Genomic DNA, 23,794 nt, shown 5'->3' with positions numbered 1-23,794 from the left:
GAAAGACTACAAATCCCAGAGTCGCGTAAGTGATGTCACAATTGTTTTCCTCCACCATTCAGATACCTAAGATCAGCGCAATATAGATATAATCTATCTATATGGCGCTGGCTAAGATAAGATAACTTTAACAAGATGCCTGTGTGCTTAGTACCAGGTTGTTATTATACCAGCAATGGGTCTTGCTCGTTCTTTTGCTTCCCGTCTGATGAAAGGACCAGGAGTGGCTTGATCAAGTTAGCTACCTAGCTCGTAGCTAGCACGTTAGTTAGCATTACAGCCTTGTCATTTTTATTAGCCTTAACATGAAGTAACATTAAGTAACCCAAAATGTTAAACAGTAAGAGTAGTAGTCATATTTCGTGAACCCTTTGAATAGTACTGTCACCGGTGTGATCATTCTATAATACACCATTTAAGCCCGGGGGAGAAATGCTAACGCTAACGTTAGCATCGGCGATCTTCTCTACTTCATGCTAGACATTAAACATTAAAACGACCAGGCAGTTCAGAGAGAATCAAAGGAAGGCAGGCAGGCAGCTTTGCATGACATTCTTCAGGACGTGTTTCATTGTGGTGATAGTGAGGATAGTCAATCGTTTTGTTGACAAGACAGTAGTGACGGCCATCTTGGTGACGTGTGTTGTTGACCAGAGATGTAGTTCATTGAGCGTTTCACACAAACAAATGTCTTACTTCACAGTTTTACGACACATTTTTTTTTTTTTGACTTGCAAAATTATCTTTTAAATTGACAAACATCATATGTGTAATTCGTGGCACAATTCAAACGGGATCGAAAGATAATCTTTCTCTCTCAATTGACTTCAATACATAATTTTTCCGAAATAAGGTCCCATGGAGGTCCACCGGAAGGGGAGGGACTTCGCCACTCTATATGATTTAGAGCGGTGGAGAACAGTTGTGACTAAAACAACAAAAAAGTCTTGTATTTTAAAACCTAATTACTTTTAATATAAATATAACAGTTGACCTTCTTAATCAACCATCCACTTAGTGGACATTGTGCAGAGTCAGTTTTCATGCACGAGATGAGATGATTCAAGTTGACTTTTTCTATACATTTCAATCCAGGTGCCATTTGACAGCTTTTTGAGTGCAGGTTTTCCCGGAGGAAGAATAACAGATAACAACAGTATCTGAAAGAATAAAAACCTGCCTCCAAAAAAACAGCTCTAATTGGCACATGTTTGGACATTAGAGTTCAGACCTCCTTCGGATCGCCATCAGATTTTTCATAACGTCTCAGGACACAAAGTCAAAAAGTGCATTTTTGCAGTGCCAGCTTTGTATTGAATGCCTCGGTTTCCATGTGTCCGATCATGGTGTCCTGTAGTAAAATGCGGAGTTGTTTCAGGTTGGTGTTGAAGCGTATTGTTGGAGCAACAGAGAGAAGCAGGAGGTACACACAGTCTCTGGGAGGATGGAGGAAGGTAACGGCAGCTCGTTGGACACACAGCTCTCACAGAAAACCCCGCCGCAGTTCTTACACTGCTTCTGCACACAAGAGAACAGGGTTATAACACACTGGGACAGGAAGTGAAGGACGCTGGCAGATTGAACCCCACAAAGTATTATTTATTTCACACCTCAATAGTTCTTATAGCACTTTGGCTGTTCCATTTATATCCTGATTTCAAAAAGTTGAAACAAACCATTTTTCTCAAATTATAATTAATGATATTTTTGGGCAAGTGACTACTTTTTAAGTATTCAAAAATGCAGCACCGCATTGATCCAACTGAAGATTTAAAACAAGGTATGTTTTACTTCAGAGCAGTAACAGCTCTTTTGTAATTCTGTTTTCATGTCTGCTGTTGAGAAAGTTTCATAATGCGGCCAAACTTTCTGTCTATTTAATGTCAATATTTTTAAATCTTAAGAAATCAATTTACTGTACGTCTCACTCAGAGCTCGAGTGGTTCACCAAACATGTCAATGGTATAAAATCAAATCAATACAGGCATCCAGGAAATAATCTGCAGATGCTCAGTTTAAAAATGTGACCAAACTTTATGTGAGATTAGCCACATACACAAATGCATTATCCACACAGGCTAATATGGTAAATATAATACAAATTAGTTGATAAAGTGAAATTGAATTGATGCTAATTTGAATTAAAAGTTCATAATGGAGGAGTGCCATGACCAAGTTAAAATTTGGTATGAAGAATAATTGGTCTTCAAATCCCATTTGTGTAAACCTTGCATTTAATTGTATCATTGGTTGTCAGTTCCAGTAATGTTAGGGTAAAGACAGAGGCTGTGGGCTTTTGATTTATAGCAGCACTTCATATTGTGAAATGTATTGTGGGACACGAAGGTAGGAATAATATTCCGTTCTCGTACCTTTGTCTTCAGAAGGGAGTCCTCCTGTTCACACATCGTACAGATGCACGGCGGACTGATCTCCCCTAAGGACTCTTCCTGCAGGAAATCGGTTGAAAATAAGACTGATTATTATTATTCATATGGTTAATTATAGCCGTTTTCTTATGTATTGAATCGCTGATTGACTGTTACTACAGTTCTTGTGTGCATCTGTATGGTAACAAACTACTTAATTTAAATACTTGGAATGATTTTTTCCTTATCAAAAAGGTATAAACGGATAATAAACTACAGTAAGATAATCAAATATGTTACGTAGTGCATGTTAGACCTTACCTGCTCATCCTCATGGTGTGACCTTGAGGACCTTAAAAAAGGAGGTAAAATAATAAATAAAAATAACATTTCCTCAATGATTTATGTTTTTCCTAAAGCTGTAGTTGTTAACAGGACCTACAGGCTGGAGCTCAGACTGCTCTTGTCCTCTGCTCCTGACTGCTCGCTCTCCCTTTTGGCTGACAGAGCTTCTGAGGGACGCTGTTCGGACAATACACAGGTATTATATAAATAACAAAGTGGAGACAGTCAAACAACACTTTTAATTATCTGAGATCAGAGCGTTACCTTTGGTATGTTCTCTGGGAGTCTCCTTTCCCTCCGAGGAGCAGCAGGCTGTGCGGACGCAGCGTCGCCATGGTGATGCTCGCTCCGCCGCTCCCGCTCTTTCCTCAGCTCCACCTCCAGATAACCCCTGAAACCAGCAAGTGTAACGTATAAACAAGGACAGAAGAGCAGGAAAACAATGATCTGAGTCTAAAAACGAAATTAAGGCCACTTGCAGCATTTTTAAAGTCACCTTATATAGAAAAAACACATATTTTAATATTTACCCCCACATTACCATTACTATAGATTAGAATTGAGTTCATTTCCCAGAAGTCTTTTCACCCTGCATAAAATCAGTGGTGTAAAGTAACTTACTAAAGTACTGTAATTAAGTATAATTCTCAGATACTTGTATTTACAGTTTTTGTTACTTTATACTCCACTACAATTCAGAGGTAAATTGTGTACCGGTACTTTGACTTTGAACCTTAAGTTACTTTACAGATGTGGATGAATGATCTGAAATATAATCAAGTGTTAAATCAGACTTTAGTTCCACCTGGAGTAAATTCACAAGCTACCCTGCAGTATACAAAGTCATTACAACTAGCTGCACCTTTACCAGCTTTTTTGATAACACTTTAATGCATTAATACTTATAATCAAAACACAATATATAAATGATTCTGAAATGGGCCTATCTGCACAATACGTACTGATGAGTACTTTAACTTTTGGTACTTTAAGTACATTTTGAAGGTAATACTTTTGTACTTTTACTTGAGTAACATTTTGAATGCAGGACTTTTACTTGTAACAGAGTATTGTACTTTTACTTAAATACAAGATCTGAGTACTTTTTCTACCTTTGCATAAAATGTACTATGGTGTTTATACAACAACAACAAGGTAAGAGAAATTAAAATTGGACAATTAACAGCAAATATTGAAAAACTATAATAAAACATAGAAACAATAGTTTTTATAAAATAATACAATTTAAAAAAAATGTGTTTTTGAAAAAATACATCTAGATAAAAGAAAACATAATATAATCTAAATAGGATAAATAACTGAAAAAGACAGAGTAGAGTACCTGTGCTTCCTCAGCAGCTCCACCTCTACCTGCAGACTCTCGATTTTGTCCCCAAAGTCCTGTTTGAAGAGCCGGTTGGCCTCTACAGCCAGAGCCCTCTCTCTCTCAGCCTGTTTGTATCTGGTTAGGGGAGGGGGTGTTACACAAACTTATGGTAAAATAAAAACTTGACGAAAAGAAACATGGTTGGAACAGAAATAAATGAAAAAACACAAAGAAGTGAAGACTGAAAGAACCTTAGCCAAAGAAGATGAAGCAGGCTGTGTTTGTTTATTGTTTTATTAGCCTAATGATTACTACAGTTTACACCAATGTTATGCTCACATACAATTCAAAATTAATACATTAATTTTGCCATTTTCATATTTTTTTCATCCTACCCTTGTCCTGGCCCTTTTACACTTGAATTTGGATCACCAATTGACAGCATGTGACACCAGCGCATCAACATCATTTCATTCTCTGTGGGTCGGGCATTTTCTTATTCTTTGGAGTAACATTACTGAAAGTCCATTACCTCCTAAATAACCAGGAACTGTTCACTCAATCCTTGAAATCTTTAAAAACTGTTCCCAGTGAACTTCCAACCACCCTGCCATCTACTCGTCTTTTGCCAAAAAAGCATCAATGCGGTATTTTGAAGAAATGCCTACCAAACAGAAGTATAACTCTGATGTGGATAACATCTGAACACAAGGATTTAGGGACGCTAAATAGATCCATTCAGTCCACACTACTCGAAGCGGATGCTGGAGAGCCACTGCAGGAGCTTGTGGGAAAATGGTTTGATTTTCAACAACAAAGGAGCATGGTACAGAAAAGAGATAACATCCTAGTTTGGTTATTTCTATATTAGGCAGGGGTTGTATGTTTGTATTCAGTTTTATGAAAGCGGGGAGCTACTGCTGCAGCAGCTTCCCCGCTGCTGAGTTCAGGTTCCTAGCCTGCTTCACCAAATGCTTCTCACTAAATGATTCAAATAAATAATGAGAATGAACAAATTAATGAAAGTGGAGGGAGGAGAATGACAAAAAAGGACAATAAGATGTTTTCATAAGTGATTCCGTGAAGAAAAAACAATGTACTGTAGTAATAATTCAAAAGGCAGTCTTTGGAGGAGCTGTCCTCACCTGGTCTCCATCTGTTTGACAGTGCCTGACATCTGGTTTATCTTCTCCTCCAGGCGAGAGATGGCTTCACTCTTCTGTTTAGAGCCGGCGTCTGCACTCTGAGGAAGAGGAGGAAACGGCAATTTATTAGAATAAAAAGCCTTTATTGTCGTTATACAAAAAATATACAATGATATTTTGTAGTGCTACCCTGTCAGTGCAGAAACAAAAACAGACAAACAATAAAAACACAGAGACAATCATACAAGGTAATACATGATATAAAAACATACGAGTTGGGTAATTTAAATAATATTGCACTTATGACTGCTGGTTTAACAGCATGGTGGCCAGGGGTGAAAACTGTTTTTCTGTTCGTCCGTGTTTTAAAACTCCTGTATCTCTGACCGGAAGGCAGGAGAGAACAGTTTGTGACCTGGGTGGGGGTAGTGCTTTATCAAATCAAATCAACGTTTATTTGTATAGCCCAATATCACAAAACACGTTTGTTTCAGTGGGCTTTACAGATTAAAAACCAACACTGTAAACAATGAAATTACAGCAAAAATAAAAAGACAAGATAGTGTGTAAAATACAAATGTTAGAAATTGACTCAGCATTCTCAATAACCCCCAAAACCATTACAAAAATTGTCCAAATCGGCCAAGCATTTAAAAAAAAAAAATATATATATATATTGTTTACATCAAATGCCATTGATGCCAATTAACTCGACTTATGCTAGTTAAATGAAAGTTAGCATTCTGCAGTTTTTTATGTGCTGAGGACCCCTACTTAGGGATGGGTATCGTTTGAAATGTATCGATTCCGATTCCGGTTCTGCTTATCGATTCCAGTTCTTATCGATTCCCCGTTTCGATTCCAAAATTGTAAAAGAAAGAGGTCAAACGTTTAGATAAAACAAAATATCTTTATTCTTTTAAGCTTTAACTGACATTTTTACAAATAAAAATATACATGCAATACAAATGTATTGCACAATAGCTGTGCTTTATTTTAACTGAGCTATGCCTGTGGCAAGCTATTAACAGGCATTACACTGTGCCTTGTCTTTTTCTTTTTTAGTGTAGTGGAGCCTCACTTTAGAGCGTTTACCGCGATCCATCTTTGGTGTTATGAAGTGACTGAGCTCGTGAACTGTCTACGGGAGGGCGGGGGGAGCCTCACTGCGGGGCAACTGTGGACCTCTGTCGCCGCAACTTACATGATGCCGTTTAAAAAAATGAAGGGCGGTGCCGGCCGTCAGCGTACCGAGCCGGCCGTCAACGGCCCGCTGACGACCGGCCGTTCTGTGATTCTCCAGAACACACAGATGGCCAGTCCGCCCTTACCCTGGCTGTATTCCACCGGGTCACCGCGGCGCAGACGGACCCGGTGGAATACAGGGTCTACCGCGTTTAGGAACCGTTAAGCAGAACCGAAATTGTGTATTTTGTATGGATACCCGGTAACCGGCATTTTCTTATCGGTTCTCATCTGGAACAGAGTTTCGGTTCCCAACCCTACCTCTACTACACATTTATATCATAAAACTTTGGTGTACTCAACATTTCCGGGTTCATAATATGACCCTATGAGCTGGCAACTAGATACTAGACTATAACTCTAAAACAATAAGATAAATTACATTTTGGGGTTTTTCCCTGTAAAGCAGACAACAATAAACGGCTCAGTATCCCTTCCTTTTCTCCGTTGATGTGAAATGTAAGGATGGGAGCAGACTGACCTGAGACTTGTGGCTCAGCTGCTGGTTGATGACCCGGAGGTCCTCCAGCTGCTGTCTCAGCTCCATCAGCGCGTCCTGCTTCTCACACACGTCTTTCTCAAGCATCTTCATGGACAGCTCCATCTCCTGCTTCATCCCGATCTGCACCTCCAGCTCCTTCTCCACATCCTGCACACACACATCCAACTTCAGACACACACTTCACAAAAGGAAGCTGATATTTCCTCTGCGTAGGGATTCTACCTATCTAGGTTAAGTTAACATGCCGTGTTTTAGCATATCAGAATGAGACATCCTTTATTTGTCCTGCAGCGGGGACATTTACTGCACTACAGCAGCAAAGGTAGATAGCGGTTAAAAGGCAAAAAGAAAAAAAGTAGACTATAATATTAAATAGAAAAGTAAACATGTTATTTAGAAATATAAACAAATAAGCAAAAACAAGTAAGTGAACTGAAAATAGTAAAAAGCTGAATTTTAAAACGTAAGTGAAAGGTATTCAAAAATGGTAAATACATTTTAAAGAAATAAAGCGAAATTGCACATAAGTGTATATTTTATATCCATATCTATTCATTTGATAGATTCTCTCAGTATGTCATAACAATATAGACACCCAAACATGAACAGAGAAGCTTTGTGAAGAGCCTGAACGCACCAATCGAAGCAAAGTTTCCTCTTTGAGCTGCTTGCGTGTTTCACCCAGCACCTGTCCGTCTGGGGCCGAGTCGCTTCTTGATGCCTGAAAAAAACAAAGGATTTTTTGTGAATGTATATTGCAGAAATATGTACAGTTAAAGGCGACCCTGAGATACCTTTGAGAACAAGTGATTTAACTTAGCTACCAATCACCACCATTCAAAACAGCGGCTGAGCAATATGGTAAAAACAAATACTTCCTATATCAACTACCACAGTGTGACAAATATTGGATAGATCATGTATATTTCTTTAATACAGAGGGCTTGTAATAATCAATAATATACACTCGTTTGTCTCAATTAGTAATGGATACAATCCTAATAAAAGTGTATTTAAATATATGCTAAAATTGAGATATATTTTTAACGTATTAAAAGAGGAATCCTTGAACCCTAATTCGTTTTTAGTAATCTGGGTTACATTTCTTTGTCACTAATTATGACATTTAAAAAGAAGGATCATGAGATTTATTAGGAAAACAAGAATGACCTTAATACCATAGGATTGGAAACTACATATTATATAACTGATAAACATACTGCACATCATTTATTGTGTAAAAGTAACTGTATATCTATAAACATGGCTTGGTTGAATACTTGATTCTAACTGTTCTAATAATTCAGAGGTTGTTAATACTCACAATCAATAAAATCATTTAAAATGAATATTGTGAGTCAAATCGTTGGTTTATTCAGTATGTGGCTGTGTAATGAGTGGGCACATTATCCCTTAAAATGTCTCTTAAGTTCTACTGTTATTTGTTTATTGTATTGTTTTACTTTATTCTAACATTTAAAATAATCATCGCATTGTAAACCTCTGGTCTCTGGTCACCCTACTACAAACATATTTTTCTGGATTGCATTTGAGGTGTACATTATTGAGTATGGATAAAATGATCATACTGTAGTGTTTTGTCTCCATTTTCCAAACAATGAAATGTGTGATGTGCTCACCTTCCTGGACTCCAGCTGATATGAGCTCTCCTCCTTCACTTTCTCCACGTCTTCTTGTAAAGTGATGATCCTGTTATTTGCCACGGCGAGCTGAAGAGACAAAAGTCAAGTAACCGTTCTGTAAACAACAACAAACCAACCGCTGTGTTTTAGCTCAGCTGTGAACGACTCTCACCTCTTCTGTTAGCTTCGTGTTAGACTTCTCCAGAGCGTCCACCTTGGCCTGGAGGTTATTTACTGATGCGCTGTAAACAGAGGAAACATCACGTCAGTCTGGAGCTCAACACGCTGCTGGAGAAGGTGAAGAGGGGCTCTGACAAACCTTAAATGTCTGTTCAGCTCCTCCACATAATTCTTCTGGTCGAGAATCGCTGTGATCTGACCGTCACTGAAGAAGCAGGAATTATTGTTTTAGTCAGTTTTCATTGAACCATGCAAAAACGTGTTTTTAAATGTTCAAGAAAAAATGCTTTTTAAGTTGTAAGAAGTTCAGATATTCCCTGTCCTAACATTTAAGTAAATAGACAAATGTAGTAGGGCTGATCAATTAATCGTATTTTAATTGCAATTACGATTTTGGCTTGCAACGATTATGAAAACAACATAATCGAAATAAAACGATTATTTTTATTTTTATTTTTTTTATTATTTTTTTTTTTATTGGTTTTTCAGTTGAATTATACTTAAAGTTCAGGGTAATCAACTGTTAAAAACATACTGTTCAAACATTTTTTTTCAATAAATGGATGTTTTCAAAGTAAATGGATAATCGTTTTTAATAATCGTGATATCAATTATTGACCCAAATAATCGAGATTATGATTTTTGCCATAATCGAGCAGCCCTAAAATGTAGTGAGACAAAGTAAAAGATTAAATGACAACATTAAGACATTTGAAAAGCGCTTAGGATATTTTGTAGACCAAATAATAAAATCGGGAAAATAATTGGCATATGAATCAATAAATGCTTTAGATAGATAGATAGATACTACAGAAATTAAACAACTACATATTTTGATAGCTGAATTGATTTTGAAGTAAGAAAAGAGAACTCACCCTTCTGCACTCTTACTACTGTGTCCTCCATCTTTGAGGTACATTGAAAAATCAATCACCCCGACCTGCAGAAGTAATTCAGTAAGAAGGAGAGGATCAATGACAACTGAAAGCACACTGCAGCTCTAATAACACGAGTGCTTCTGGAAGAGCTTTACTAATGTGTGCACTTTGATGCATGTCCACATACAGTTTTGTCCTGGTTTAGATGCATTCAGGTTATCTAAATATTTCAGGAGTCAGTTAACAAGAACTTTGTTAGTGGAGAGGTTTCACTTTGTCCTACTTGGAGTAACACTTGTTTAGGAAAGTGATGGCAAGCTGCCTATCCTCCCAATAACTCTGTCTTTATTCCCAAATTGCCAGCTGATGAAGATTAAAGACATTTACTTGATGATTTCTGGAATAGAAGTCTTGACATTGGATGAATGCAGGTTTATTATGGTGACAAATGAAGAGACAAAGTGATTCAGAGCCCTTTAAATACATTTTGGAGATTTTTTCTTTTAAAGAATTCAAATGTTTTCAGGGTAAAAAACATATTGAAGTTACAGTTATTTTTAACTGTTCTGTTTCGTATGTTTAAACATGCAAATGAAGCATTATGTTATCCTAACATTTGGTGAATTGAGGCGAAATCTACACTTAGAAAAACTGTTAATTCAATGCCTACATAAATACCCTACAAAGTTATAACAAAAATGTGAAAGGCAAGGGATTAAACTAAAGTGTTCTTGCTCACTGCTGCCGACATGTTTATTCAGAGTATTTTTAGCCTACACAAACACGATGCAGTATTTTCTGTTATCTGAGAGATACATTAGACGTTAGGTCCCTGCCTTCATGTAACCACTAGTCAAAATGTCCCTGTGTTATAGCAGCTCTGAATATTGGTGGACATGGAGGCGTTACCTGAGAGTCCAGGTCCTCTCCCTTCATACACAGATTAGCATCAATGACATTTAGTCCAACGAGCAGCCCAGCGATGACAGCTCCTTCCTCCTCCATCATCAAGGCATTCGCTTCATAAAATTCACTATAAAGTAGTAGTGAGAAACAGTGTCACTGACAAGAAAACTGCTTAATGTTCCAGCAGTTTTACATTTGTTTGGTTGTTACAGAGCTTATTTTCTGCTATACTTCAAAATCCAATGGGAAAATATTGTGAATTATGTAGAGGGAAGCAATGCGATGCTATCTTCCAGGCCGAGAAAAAAGGCATCATCCCCGTACCACTTTTGAGGGTCTAATGAAAGACTCTATAGAGTGGTGCAGGCCTGAGTCCTTAAACCGGGAAATGAGTCAGCATTTTAGCACTTCCGGGTTCCCTTGACTTGAAAAATCCCATTGCTTTTTGTCGGGGAACCCTTGGGATGCTACATTCTGGGTCGGCCTACAAAGATACGTCAATACACCACTCTACTCATGCTGCATTATGGGGAATGTAGGATCCAGTGTTTTTGGTGCTTGGACCAGTAGCAGGGAGACAAAGACTTCTCTGATATTTACTACAAACAGGGAAGGTATGTGCAAATTGCTTTCATTAGGTGATTAAAACAGAAAACTATTTTATTTCTTGTCCTTACTTCTAAACAGCTATTCCAGGTGCCAGTGGGCCTCACCTGAGCAGGTCCTTTCTGTTGATGATGGTCTTCATGTAGTCAGAGAGTTTCTTCTGCATCAAGGCCAATCGCAACCAGGCACGCCCTCGTCCTAGAGGAGTCCTGTAACCAAACACAGGAGACTTCAATTAAAAAAAACTCTTCAATAAACAACTGTCCAAGCAGCTTCAAATGGGCACCAGGGTTCGTTTTTTGAAAAAAAGCGCCATGATAATTTCAACAAAGTCTATTAGTCTAGTTGCCAGCTTAGTGAACCCGGAAATGTTTAGTAGAAACATAGAAACTGCCTGATGTTAACTTGAATATGTTGGGCAATTAGCACAATTAGCGTTAATTAGCATTGTAGCCTATGTTGACAATAGTAAAAAAAACTGGCTTGGCCCATTTGGATAATTTTGGTGTGGTTTTGGGGGTTATTGAGGATGCTGAATCCATTTCTGAAATGTTCAGGACAAACAATTGCAGTTTTACCAGAACGTGGCCATATTTGTACTACCATGAATAGTGTTGGCGACCATTGGTTACAGCACCAACTGAAAGTGATTGCCTCTACTGTGGACACATTATTTTTCAAATAAATAAGCAATCTGTCCAATCGAAATGATCCAGAGCCCCCTAAATCTTCTAAATCAACCCAAAATGTATCAGAATCAGCCCACAGAGAGTACAATTATGTTTTTTTCTGGCTATAGCTGCCATTTTATATCCCGAAAATGTCAGAAATGGACTCAGCATCGACAATAACCCCCAAATCCCGTACTATACATTTCAGACATTAAACTTTGGTGCACTCAACATTTCAGGGTTCACAACAGGACTCTGAGCTTAAGTTATGACAAATCAGTCTGCCCTCTTTAGGTAATTGATGTAATGAACTCACTTGAGGCCAGGCAGGTCTTTTACACTGGCAGTGATTTCTCCTGCCTCGGGGGTCAACTTCTCCACCAGCTCCAACGCCCCCCAGAACGACTTGTTCTGCCCCAGGAAGGTCTTCTTGGCTGAGGAGGGAGACAGTGATTGTTAAGCCTTTGTTTTTGATGAATTTGGGTCACTGAGTCATCATACTCAGCAACAGAAACTAACTTGGAATAATCTTTGAACTGAAGTGGACAAAGATAACTCAAATGTACCCAATACAGAGCATTCAATTAGCAAAAATGTCGTTCTTACCACTTATATATCCCTCATTTGGTTGGTTTGAATAGATATTTGCTAAATAAAGTAATTTTCATATGATGATAATACAGATGTAGATTGGATGGAAAAAAGATGTTCAGTAAAGAGTATTTTAATGAATATTGATTTAGGGAAATCGAACAATATGGAAGATAAAAGTTATTTCAAGAGACTTAAACTCTATGTCTATGGAGCTGGGTATACATGCAGGAGGTATTAAGGTAAGTAGATTGTTAATATTTCTTTACAACTACACAGATTGTATATTTCTATGTATTCTGGTAGTGAACTAAGAGACATTTTGTATGTAACATATTGTATACAGTAACCACAGAGGGCACACAGTAACTTACATTTCCATACAGCTTAATTAAATTAAATCGTTTTTTTAACCTGTTCAACCCTGAGCTTGTTTTTCAGGTCTCAGGCTCAAAAATGACATTCCCTGAACAAATGACCATATCTTCCCTTCTAAAAGGGTTAAATTAATAATCTTTGTTCTCAAAGTAATGATAAACCTGTGAGTTGGATGTAGAAAAGTCAGAAATCAATATAGATGTTTATATATATAGATATATATAGATGCCCTGAGACACAGTCTCGAAAAAAACCGTTGGGAGGGCCCCCAGTGCTTAAGAGGAATGCCACCTTAAAATATATTTAAGAGCAATCTTAAGCAAATGTTTTCCACTTTTTCAAAATGTTTAAGGTTAAAAGGAGAAAAGGTTTTAAGAAGTATTATGTTACCAATTACTTAGAGATTTTACAATGTAACATCAGTAAAAACAATTCATAAAAATCCTACCATGTCTTAGCAGTTTTTAGACTTTTCAGAGATGAGTTCTAACACCAATAAGGCCTTATCTTGAATTTAATTAATTAATTTAAGACTTTGTAATGCTCCTCAAGAACCTTGTTTACAGACTAAGAGACGTTAAGGGTGTTTTCACATATAGTCTTTTTTTAAACAAAATATTTTTGGGTATATCTAATGTCAACTCATTAGAAAGAAGACACCTTTCTCTTTCTGGTCCACTTCAGCTCTGTTTCTATTCACATTGTAGTTGTTTTGGAGCTCTTAAAATGTTTTGTTGAAAACAATTAAGATGGAGTATTAACCAACAAAATATTTTAAAAGTAATATGAATCCTGTACTATCGATATCACTTTTAAAATATTTTTTTGGTAACACTTTTACCAAACATTTATCAACATTAGCTCTTGACATTTGACATCCCATATAACACTGTTTTCAAACATCAGTAAATGCTGTGTTGCACATTGAACTGTGCAACGATAATAATGGCTTCTATATAATCAATCAAAAGTATTGAAATGACTCCAAAAAAAATCATTGCAGTACGCTTGCTTTTATGTTAACTAATACATGAGGAAAAAGTGTTTCTGTGTGTTATAGACTCTTGCTTTCATACAATGTTTGAAGTGTGCTGTACATACTTTTCAAGCCATGTTTCAGACAGTGCTCCATGACCACAAAGAACTGCTGAAGAGGCGCATAGTCGGAGTCCAGCGTGCGTCCGAGGTTCAGAGCAGACTCGATCAGGCCCTTGATGCTCAGTTTGGCCATGTTCATCAGGTTAAGCCTTTCAATCGCAATGGGATCCTTGGGATCTAACAGAGAAGAACAAATAGGGAGAAGGAGGTCATAAGTCATGACACAGACTGTGGTCAGACAGCAGGAGGTACATTTAGTAAGATCCAATGTTTTCCAGGAAGTGTTGTAGTGTGAATAGGGCAGTACATGATGGTGACAAAACAAAAGACCTTTTCCTGGAAAGTTGGAAAAGATTGAAACTTAAAACTGACCTGATGCATTACCCTTAATACAATTATTAATATAAACATTAAACGATGAATAGCTTTGAAAAAGAGAATGGCGCTAACAATAACCAGAGACTAAAAGGCTTTTAGTAAAAGAGTTATACAGGGTTGTGCTCTCCCTTAGCATTTGTTTACATTTAATGAAACATCCAGATATTTGATCTGTAGTTTGCATTTGCTTGGACTTAAGTTATATAGCATGAAAGTATTGACTTCCAAGACAAAATGACGGATAATAAACTAAGGATAGGACTATGTGGGACTTTATCGTGAAACATCTGTCGTGGTGAATTGCCATTATTTGGGCCATGTTATTCAGGACACATAAAAGTTGGTATGTTATTGCAAAAATGGTGTAAATATGAACCACGAGTATCATTTGAATAGCTCAGATTACATTTGAAAAGCTTTTACTCATTGACTAGACATGGAAATATTGCAATAAATAAAAATGATCAGCTTGAATGAAATGACTCTGCAGTTCTAGATTTTCAGATACACATGGAAAATTAAATATCAAGCATCCCTGATAAACGCATTGATCAGACTTTAACATAAGAGAGTGGTGCTGATACATTTGGTTTTACAGTGGCCGGACAGAACAAATCTATCTGTTGTCTATGACATTTCCTCTGACATGTCATGACAGTAGAGAAGTTTGAAGTGCTGCAGTGTCAGACTTGCTAACCAGCTGGAGAAACAGTGTGAGCTGCCTCCTTCCTCTGGAAAACAGTGACCTGCCTGCTCTGTGCTGAGAGAAGGTGTGGCCAGAGAGGAGGAAGAGGAAGCCTTTGCTGTGCAGCACATACTCTGCTCCAATCCAATTAAACCATGAAACCATAGCAAAAACGTCCACATAAATTACGCAAAACAGAGCTGCAGCAATAAGACGATAAAGAGAAAAGTTATCGCCAACTATTCTATATTCAGTGATTTTATGCAAAAACATTCTAGCTTTCCAATATGGAGATTTCTTTTCTTCCGTGTTTTATATCACATTGAACTTAAATTATTTGGGTTCAAGACTAACATTAAGAGATACCACCTTGGAGTGCGAGAAACTGGGATGGACATTATTCACAGTTTTCTTCCATTTTATAGACGAATGGATTAATAAAGATAATGATATAGAGACTAATCGATAATGAAAATAACAGCTTGTTTATATCTGGATTCAGTTGCATCCTGTTTTGCTAAGTATCAGTGAGGGTAAAAAACATCACCAAGGCGCAAACCTATTCCTGATGTATGTTATAGTAAGATTAACGAAAGCAGACACCAAATATTACCCATCATCGCTGTCTATTTGATTTGCTGCAATCTAATTTAATCAAACGTCAAAACAAGTGGCACTTCCTGGTTGTTTTGTCGCCCGGCCCTGTCTTATTTACAGGCGGCGTCATCCTGCTGTGTTGCTCTCAGACTCTCTCATCAAACCCTGAAATCCATGGTGACACAGCTCAAACGGGACACATAAGCACAGTTCACTGGATTGAACGTGTTGCGTCTGGGGACCTTGTGCAACCACCACGCCCAAAACAGAGATCCCACTGTGCCCTGCAGCCCTCCTCAGGACCGTGAGCTAATCTGTCACATTACCTTCATGGGCCGGCTCTGGATCTGGCGTCAGAGAGATGTCGTTGAGCTCTCGAAGGCAGAGCCACTCGCCGTCCACAGACACGCGAAAGTTGCACAGATAAATGGTCTCTCGGGCGGCCTGGGTGATCTTGTCGTTGTTGGGAGTGGGGGTTTCGCTCTGAGGCGTCAGATCAGACATGATGACTCAGCTGATGCAAAACCAACACCACCGAGGGGGAAAAAAGGTGCTTTTGTTCGAAAAACAAGTCCCAGCAAATAACAGGTCAGAGGCAAGAGGAAATGAGAGAGGATGACGAAAGCATCAAAGCAAGGAGCAGAAAAAGGCCAAAGACAAGGAAGGCCTCTAGCAGCTCTCAGCAGGTGTCTGAAAGGGTGCTGCTTTCTTTTCCTCCTCTTTATGCCTGCATCCTCCTCCCCTCCTGCTTACAACTGAGTGGAATACGCGGCTGTGTTGAGAGAGGCTGCCCTTCCCTCTCCTCCTCCACCTCCTCCTCCACCTCTTGTTAGCCCTTTTGTACAGACTGGGGGATTTAAAATGCAAGAGAGCACAGTGTCGAAAATCACAACCCTCCTCCGGTCAGCCTAGCACCGGTTCACTGTGATTGGACTGCCTGTGCACCGCAGTGAATACACTGGGTGGGTGTCGACCAAGATGGCTGACAGCAGTGCTGGGTACAGCAGCACATTGTCACGTGAGCAGATGGTGCATGCGTAAAAAAAAAAGGGGGGGGGGGGTCCCTAGAGTAGTCCATGTCTAATGATGCAGCATTGAGGACTCAACAGTGTCCCCTGAGCTGGGTTAGAGGCAGGTTATTTGATCTTATGATTATTGAACAGGCTGCAGCAGGACAGCCAAAGCAGTGAGCAAATATAAGGCCAATCATACGGAAACATTTTTCATCATGTGATGTCTGTCTTAGAAAGTCAGAAATAAAGGCTTGTATTTCTGTAGTTTCCACATGCCAGGTGCAGGTTGGTCTAATTAAAAGGCTAAGTATTGATGAAAAGTTAAAATTAAGGGGATGATGTTTGTGTTATAGAGAGGATGGGAAAAATAAACGGATGACACATTTCAAGACAACAAAACATTACAACATTCTGTTGGGATGTTCATTTTGGGAGTCACTGTTTTTCTTTACAGTTACTAGTCAGACTAATTAAGAAATCAAAGCACCTCTGAGTGCCGAACAGCCTAAAGAACCAGGAAAAGTTGTAAACCGCTTATTATATAAATGTTTAAAAATTATTGTATAAAAAGGTATTTTTATGGCTTATAATATCTGAACAGCAGGATCAGATTTGTTTTCTTACTTGGCACGATGGCAGGTCATTGACATTTTTAAATGGACACTCAATGTTTTTGTGTGCCACTATTTAAATCTATGCAGAATACTTTAGAATTGGAACACCACTGCGTCAATGGTCATTGGACAGAATAAATAAGCAATAATAAATGGTACTTTCATTTGTGTTTAAACAAAAAAATGTTTTACATGCACATCCTTGCTGACAAGTTACCTGGAATTTACACAGCATTCACCTAACACTTTATTTGGCAAATGGCAGGTGCGTATTCCATTGTCTCGTATAGGATTCCTTTGTTATTGGCTGGTTTAGGAAGAAGTTGTCTATTCTGAACAATTGATCTTTCAGAAAATAAAATAATATATTTTGTATGTTGGCCAATTACTTAGTAAAGTACCAAACTCACTCCAAGTACAATACATAATGCCAAAAGGACAACATTAGAAAACAGCAAAGGAATAGGCAAAAATAAAAGACTTAGATTTGTTTCTTGTTTCTTAGAGTCGACTTACTGTAGAAGAAGCAGTCCCAGTTGTATCCATATTGCAGTATTTCATTTTGCAATATTTAGGGCAGTCTTGACTTAAGAGAAACTTAGTTGACCAACTACATTTTTACTAGTGGTAATAGTTTATTATTCAATCTATCATTTAATTTAATTGATAAATGTGCAAAACTGAGTTTCAACTAAAAGAATAATGCAAAATCACCAACTTATATATAATGTTTACAACATATGTGCACATAAAACCCTTTGAGGTTAGTCAATCAGCATTAAAATGACTAATTGAGTAAAGAAAATCTCAGTCGACTAAGTCTAAAACAACCAATTAGTCGACTAATCCTCTTGAATGGTGAAGCCTTAGCAATATGATGGTACAACGCTGACAGTCATCAACACAAACAGACAGGATGCTCACATAATTTCCCTCCTTACAAATGAGTGTCTCACCTATAGACAATAATGTTATGATGATGCAACATTAAACGAAATGACGTTAGTCTATCATGATGTGTTTTCTGTTCCTGGCATAATATGTTGTTGGTTGAGGTGAATTGTGGGAGATTTATCACAGACAGCTAGCTAATGTGTGACCAATCCACCGTTAAATGTAAACCATATCAGCCAGTGGCGTTGAGAAGCAATTAACCAAGTCAGACAAAACAGACTTTGACGCACAGGACGTTCCACAGAGGATCACATGCAACCGGATGAAGTTTACAGCAGCTATGTTTACTAATTGATACACCACTAAGCTGTCCTTTCGCAAACACATTTGAGGATGAAATATAACTAACAAGACAGTTTGTATTATGTATCATCTCCCTAACACAAGCTGTTATCAGTTTTATAAATCAAACGGAACGGAGGTAGTAAGTAGTTTGTTTAGGGACAGTCAAAAGTTAGCTAACAACCCTCACAAGCTAGCAAAGCTAACAGCAGGTACAGTTGTTATTGCTAGTACATTGCGGAGGCTACTGTTAACTAGCTGGACTATTTTAAAGTTCGTAAACACTTACTTCTGCGCTTTGACTCGATTCTCTCAATCCTGAAGTCATACTTTCGAAGCGGGGAGGGTGACAGCGACTCAGCCTTTCCAAATATCAAGTTAGAGGAGTTCAACGCCTCTTTGAAGTATATCACCGAAGTCGGAGAGAGGGTCTCATCTGGACTTTCAACGTGTCCGTTCTCATCTGAGGAATTTTGTCTCCCAGAACTTTCCTCTGAAAATGACTGCAGAGGTGGATGTCCCGGAGACACATCCCGCTCAGCCATCCTCTCTCCGGTTAGATCCCCTTCATGTGACCAGGGAGTGTGCTGTCGGTCAGTGGTCAGCCTGCTAGCAGCGATTAGTGGCCATGCACCTCCGTGTTTAGCAAAGCAAAACAATCGATAGGCCGGTTAGTTTACTCCTTTTCCCTAGGAATCACAACGCCTTTCGTCCTGTCCTTCACAACCTCCACCTGACCCGGAAATAGCTTTGCGTTAGCATTTTGTTCAAATCTGTTGCTAATTTCGCGAGAGTTTGCGCGCTGTGTCAGCATTCCAGCAATTCGTTCACATGACCAGAGATTGTTCATATAAGGGGAGATACGTCACTAGCGGTAGACCCATGACTGAAGGCCTGGAAGCTCCCACGATTCATTGCGACACCGGCCGGAGCTCTTGTGCCTCTTCTATTTCTGAGACTCTCTGATGAAGTTCTTGTTTTCTGTGTTAAAAGGACACAGACATTACCTTAACGAAAACAATTTGTATGATACAAGGTACTTTTTGTCATGAATGAGTGCGTATTTATAATAGCAACGATGTCAGATGTATACATTTGGTTTTAAAATGACATAAACAGGGTAATATATTGTGACCAGACGCTCCTGTCTCATGTAATACCCCAAATGGACACTAGAAGGAGATACATTACAAATATGACTCAGGTGGCAGGAGCATAGACTGTAGTCCTATATGGGCAGGAGTTAAAAGAGACTGTAACACATGTGCTTTCTTTCTCAATATACATTTTTTTGGACCAGCTGCATCTGCCAGGTCAGACATTTGTAACATTTTAGACCAATTTCAAATAAAAGGCCAAACATGTTGGTTTTCTGTTACGACTTTGGAAATGTTTTTCCAGTTTTTATGCATAACTTACTTTATTTAGTCATCAAGAATATCACATTTAAGATGTTGTCAGATTATCTCGAATGGTAGGAAATAGCCCCACAGTGTCTCCGGTGTTAACCAGAATGATATGAGACAGACTTTTAATTTAAGCCCAGTAAATCAATGTCACACTCTAGTCTAGACAACAGAGACACATTTACCCAAAACACAGCCCATATTACATAATCTGTAAGAGCAATGTGCACCATAAGGGACAGAAACCAGCAGTTCAGATCTGCACATCATGTCTCACTGTCTTTTGTTACAGGTTAACAGTAACATGAAAACTACAACACTGACTCAGTTAGGTCTGCATGCCTCTGTTTTCAGGCTCTATTTAATCCTCTTTTTGACGGAAATCAACTGCAGATTAATTGATAATTAAAATAATTGTTGGTTGCAGTACTACACTTTGTGTTATTCTTTTCAATTAGCACCAAATTGAGGTTAAGATTTGTGGTTTTGACTGAAATGTCTCTGCAATTCTTTTATGGATTGTAGTCAAATTTGTTTCATTAGAATGAATTGTAATAACTTTGTTGATCCATTTCTAAGTCAGTACAAAAGTACTTATTATGCAAAATGGCCCTAATAAGAATTCAATAGTGTGCTTATCTCTTGTTGTAACGAAGGTGGGGATTACATGCTGCTGCATACGTTAAATTAAACTAATTCATCATACATTATTAGTTAGTTCATTTATTTGTGTAATAATAATCTAAATATGCAAAAAATAGTCATTATTAAGTTAAGCTATCAAATAAATAAAGTTAAGTTAAACAAGCAATATTTGCCTCCAAGTACTGAACTCAGCACTCAGTTATATACAATAAAAGTGAAATCCATTTAATGCAGCTGACTAAAATAAAATCCGGTTTACTTATGTTTTAAAAATGAATGAGCAGCTTATTTTGCATAACTTGAAAATAATATTAAATAAACAATTATTATCCCTGAAACAATATGCGATTTCACACCAAATACTTTTCCCAGGAATAGTTCCCGGAACTTAGTTCCCCGGAAATCTTTAATTCCAGAACTATCTAGTAGATCGCGTTCACATCGGCGTTATGGGTGGGCCTACTGGGCCTAGGCCCACCCACTCTGTCACTGGGCCCACCCATTCATTGATCAAAAATGACTGGGAGAAAATTATAGTTTCCAACATTTTGATTTTTGATTATCAAAACTAACAATTCAATAATAAAATAAGAGCAAACATGTGTTTCCCTTTAAAAAAAATGATACAATTAAAAGCAACATGAATTAGCGTAATCAGGCAACGTAAATGTGAATTGGACCGAACTCATAGTGGAAGCGCGGGAGCAAACACATCGTAGAACGTCTTGCGGGCGCTCGCAGATGAAGGAGGACAGTGGACTACACTGGACACACACAACAAATATACCGCACTCACTAACGATGTCACAACAATCGATGTTCAGGTTTTTTAAAAGAGTAAGAACAGAGTCGCTGCCGCCGGAACCAACACACTCATCATCATCCTCACAGCAGGTACCGCCTCAGAGCAAGATTGCAGGCGAAAAACCTTTTAAAATGCGTGTTTTCTGAATGGAGATCGGCTAAGCTAACGCAGTATATGCTCCGACCGTCCACACTCACAACAACGGCCTATACAGACATAAATAAACCAGCGACTGTATTCGCCATGACACAGACAGTCTGTGGTTTGTACTTGTTTAACTTTTGTCTAGTTTCTGAACAGATATGAGTGCTAACAGCTAACGGCTGATGTTGGTTTTCTGTGGTTCGCATTGAAGATGACGTCACGGCTCCGCCTACACTGCGTTGCTATAGTTACTGCCCCAGCTACTAATCTGTAATGGAAACGCAGCATAAAGTGAGCCTGGCCTACCAAGGCCTAACTATACCGTACTAAGCCGTGCGAGGCCCTGCAGTGGAAATGCGCCATTAGAGAGGTGGTACTTTCCTGGGGAGGAAAAGGTACACAATTCTGATTGGCTGGGCGAATTGCAAACCATGCCCCGTAAAACTCCAAAACGTTTTGTGAAGCCGCCATTTTATTTGCTCACATTAGCATTATTAGCATTAGCATTAGCCCAGCGCTAACGGAGAGAGACTAATTTATGGCAACACAAAATAAAACGTGGGAGCGGTGGAGTGATGAGGAGGTGTCGGCGCTTCTGGCGATTTACTCGGAAGACGCTACCCAGCAGCTTCTACTGAAGCCAGTCCCCCACCCCGGGGGACTCCGGGGGACTTCGGGTGGCAGTATACGCCGTGAAGTTGTTTGCGGCCTGCCAGTAAACCCAAAGCAGCAGAAGAAGAAGTGACGCCAGCGGCTTCATTTGCGTAATCCTCCCTCAGGGACTTATTCCGGTGTGAACGCGATCTGCAGTACTAGGACAGTTCCAGGGACTAAAGAGTTCGGGGGGACTAAGTACCGGGAATTAAGTACCGCAAAGTACTTGATGTGAAAGTGGCTATTGGGCCTGTAAAAAAGTTCTCCACACATTTCTTTTTTAAAGTGTATAAGTCAAATGTTGGCCCCCTCAGTGTTTCAGGTCACAGCAGCCTCTGAGCCTCTGCTCACAGGCCTCTGCCATGTTTACTTACTGTACACTGAAACCTCACATCTGTATGAGAACATATGCCTTATAGCTAATGTACACATGTACTGTACACACAACATGCCGCTCTTGTCTCAACAATGTATACATTTATAACTGATCAGGAAAGTAGTACTTTCATGACTTGGTTATAATTCCCTCGAAAACAATTACACAATGCTTTTTGAGGGAGTTCTAGACCCTATTCTTTTCTGAAACTCTGATTTCAGTTTTCATAGGCGTTGTTTGAACATTAATCCAGCACTTGTCTTGTCATATTCATGTTTATATCCAGTCTTTGCATAATCCATCTCCATTTTCTTTGTGTAACTTCTGGACTCATGTACATTTGTTCCACAGTTTATTGATGGTTATCTTTCAAAGAATCTCTCCAATGTTCCTTCAAAAGTTGTTGCTTTAACATTTTAAATTCCCCGAGTTCATTTTTTGATGAATAATTCATTCATATGGGTCAGTAAACAGTATTCAACATTGGAATTTAGTTTACATTAGTGTAAATGTTCAATGCAGGGGTGGATCAACAGCTTCTTCAAAACAGACAGAAAACACTCAAAACATTATAGCCATCAAATCATCACTGGTGAGCTATTGTCCTCAGTTAACATTAGATCCATAAAGAAGTAAATAATACACAAATAAATAAGTGTGGTAGAAAAAAAAACACATTTTTGATGGCACCAATAAAACTGCAGACTATACTAAAGGGCTCTTTCTATTTCAATTTTTGATAAAAAGAACATGTAAAATATAGGTTGGTCCTTGAAAAAGAAAAAACAAACAAAAACTTAATTTAAATAAAATAAAAGACACAACCTATTGCCGATGTGGAACATTTTGATGAAAAAAGGAGACGACTCAGCTGCAATTTTGCCAATATTTATGTAATGATGTGTCTTGAGGAATTTCAGAGAACAATATTACATCAAAGAAATGACTGGCTCAAAATAAAACCCTGTGAAAAGACAACAGGGATCAGAACCGCAGTATCACATTTTCACATTTCAAACTACAAAGGGGTCGACAAGCTTCTCAAATCCTCCATAAAGGGAAATTCAAGTCCAATACCTTATGTTATAAAACGTAATTTAAGGTTAAGCTAGCAAACTGTAAATGCCCTGTTTTTCTGTCCTTCCGTCTCTCTTAACTTTTTTTCCAGGAATAACACTTATAACATACATGGTGGAAAACAGGGAAATGCTGACATGCTTCGGGTTGTTAAAGTGCAGCTGTTTTGCATTATACACTCACTTATGAGGGACAATCACTTAACACAAAAACCTTTCTCACATGTGGCACTGATGTTAGCCTTAACAATATTTTGTGTTATGGATAAAAACATAAAACA

The 23,794-nt window shown here is 38.4% G+C and overlaps 1 protein-coding gene across 4 annotated transcripts; it reads right to left on the bottom strand.

Moving 5' to 3' along the window:
• Window positions 1–826: 826 nt before the first annotated feature.
• rufy3 (RUN and FYVE domain containing 3) lies at window positions 827–19,245 on the bottom strand. 4 transcript variants are annotated; one of them, XM_034117789.1, is made up of 18 exons: window positions 18,697–18,952; window positions 13,888–14,061; window positions 12,134–12,251; window positions 11,254–11,355; window positions 10,544–10,667; window positions 9,632–9,696; window positions 8,896–8,961; window positions 8,749–8,818; window positions 8,574–8,663; window positions 7,571–7,654; window positions 6,913–7,080; window positions 5,187–5,284; window positions 4,057–4,176; window positions 2,979–3,105; window positions 2,812–2,891; window positions 2,691–2,721; window positions 2,373–2,450; window positions 827–1,518 (listed from the first exon to the last, which is right to left on the bottom strand). In XM_034117789.1, exons 1-18 carry the CDS (start codon window positions 18,950–18,952, stop codon window positions 1,375–1,377), a joined length of 1,995 nt encoding a protein of 664 aa, XP_033973680.1. In that variant the 3' UTR covers window positions 827–1,374. The 4 variants fall into 4 exon arrangements, with proteins under 4 accessions (XP_033973680.1, XP_033973681.1, XP_033973682.1 ...); XM_034117790.1 differs by lacking the exon at window positions 18,697–18,952 and adding an exon at window positions 15,871–16,480; XM_034117791.1 differs by lacking the exons at window positions 827–1,518; window positions 2,373–2,450; window positions 2,691–2,721; ... (1 more) ...; window positions 2,979–3,105; window positions 4,057–4,176 and adding an exon at window positions 4,318–5,022 and having other exon boundaries at window positions 18,697–19,245.
• Window positions 19,246–23,794: the final 4,549 nt, after the last annotated feature.

This window comes from Trematomus bernacchii, unplaced genomic scaffold (genome assembly GCF_902827165.1).
Source record: "Trematomus bernacchii unplaced genomic scaffold, fTreBer1.1, whole genome shotgun sequence".
NCBI lineage: Eukaryota > Metazoa > Chordata > Actinopteri > Perciformes > Nototheniidae > Trematomus > Trematomus bernacchii.
The sequence above is the reverse complement of the archived record's forward strand: the minus strand, read 5'-3'. Positions and strand labels throughout refer to the sequence as shown.

Bases quoted from the DNA above. Each gene is read 5' to 3' on its own strand.
- rufy3 (XM_034117789.1), bottom strand. From the start codon at position 18,952: ATGGCTGAGCGGGATGTGTCTCCGGGACATCCACCTCTGCAGTCATTT. The intron at 7,081-7,570 runs GTGCGTTCAGGC...GTGTGTGTGCAG, and splicing joins AGGAAACTTTGCTTCGATTG to GATGTGGAGAAGGAGCTGGA. The intron at 2,451-2,690 runs GTAAGGTCTAAC...GATTTCCTGCAG, and splicing joins CACACCATGAGGATGAGCAG to GAAGAGTCCTTAGGGGAGAT.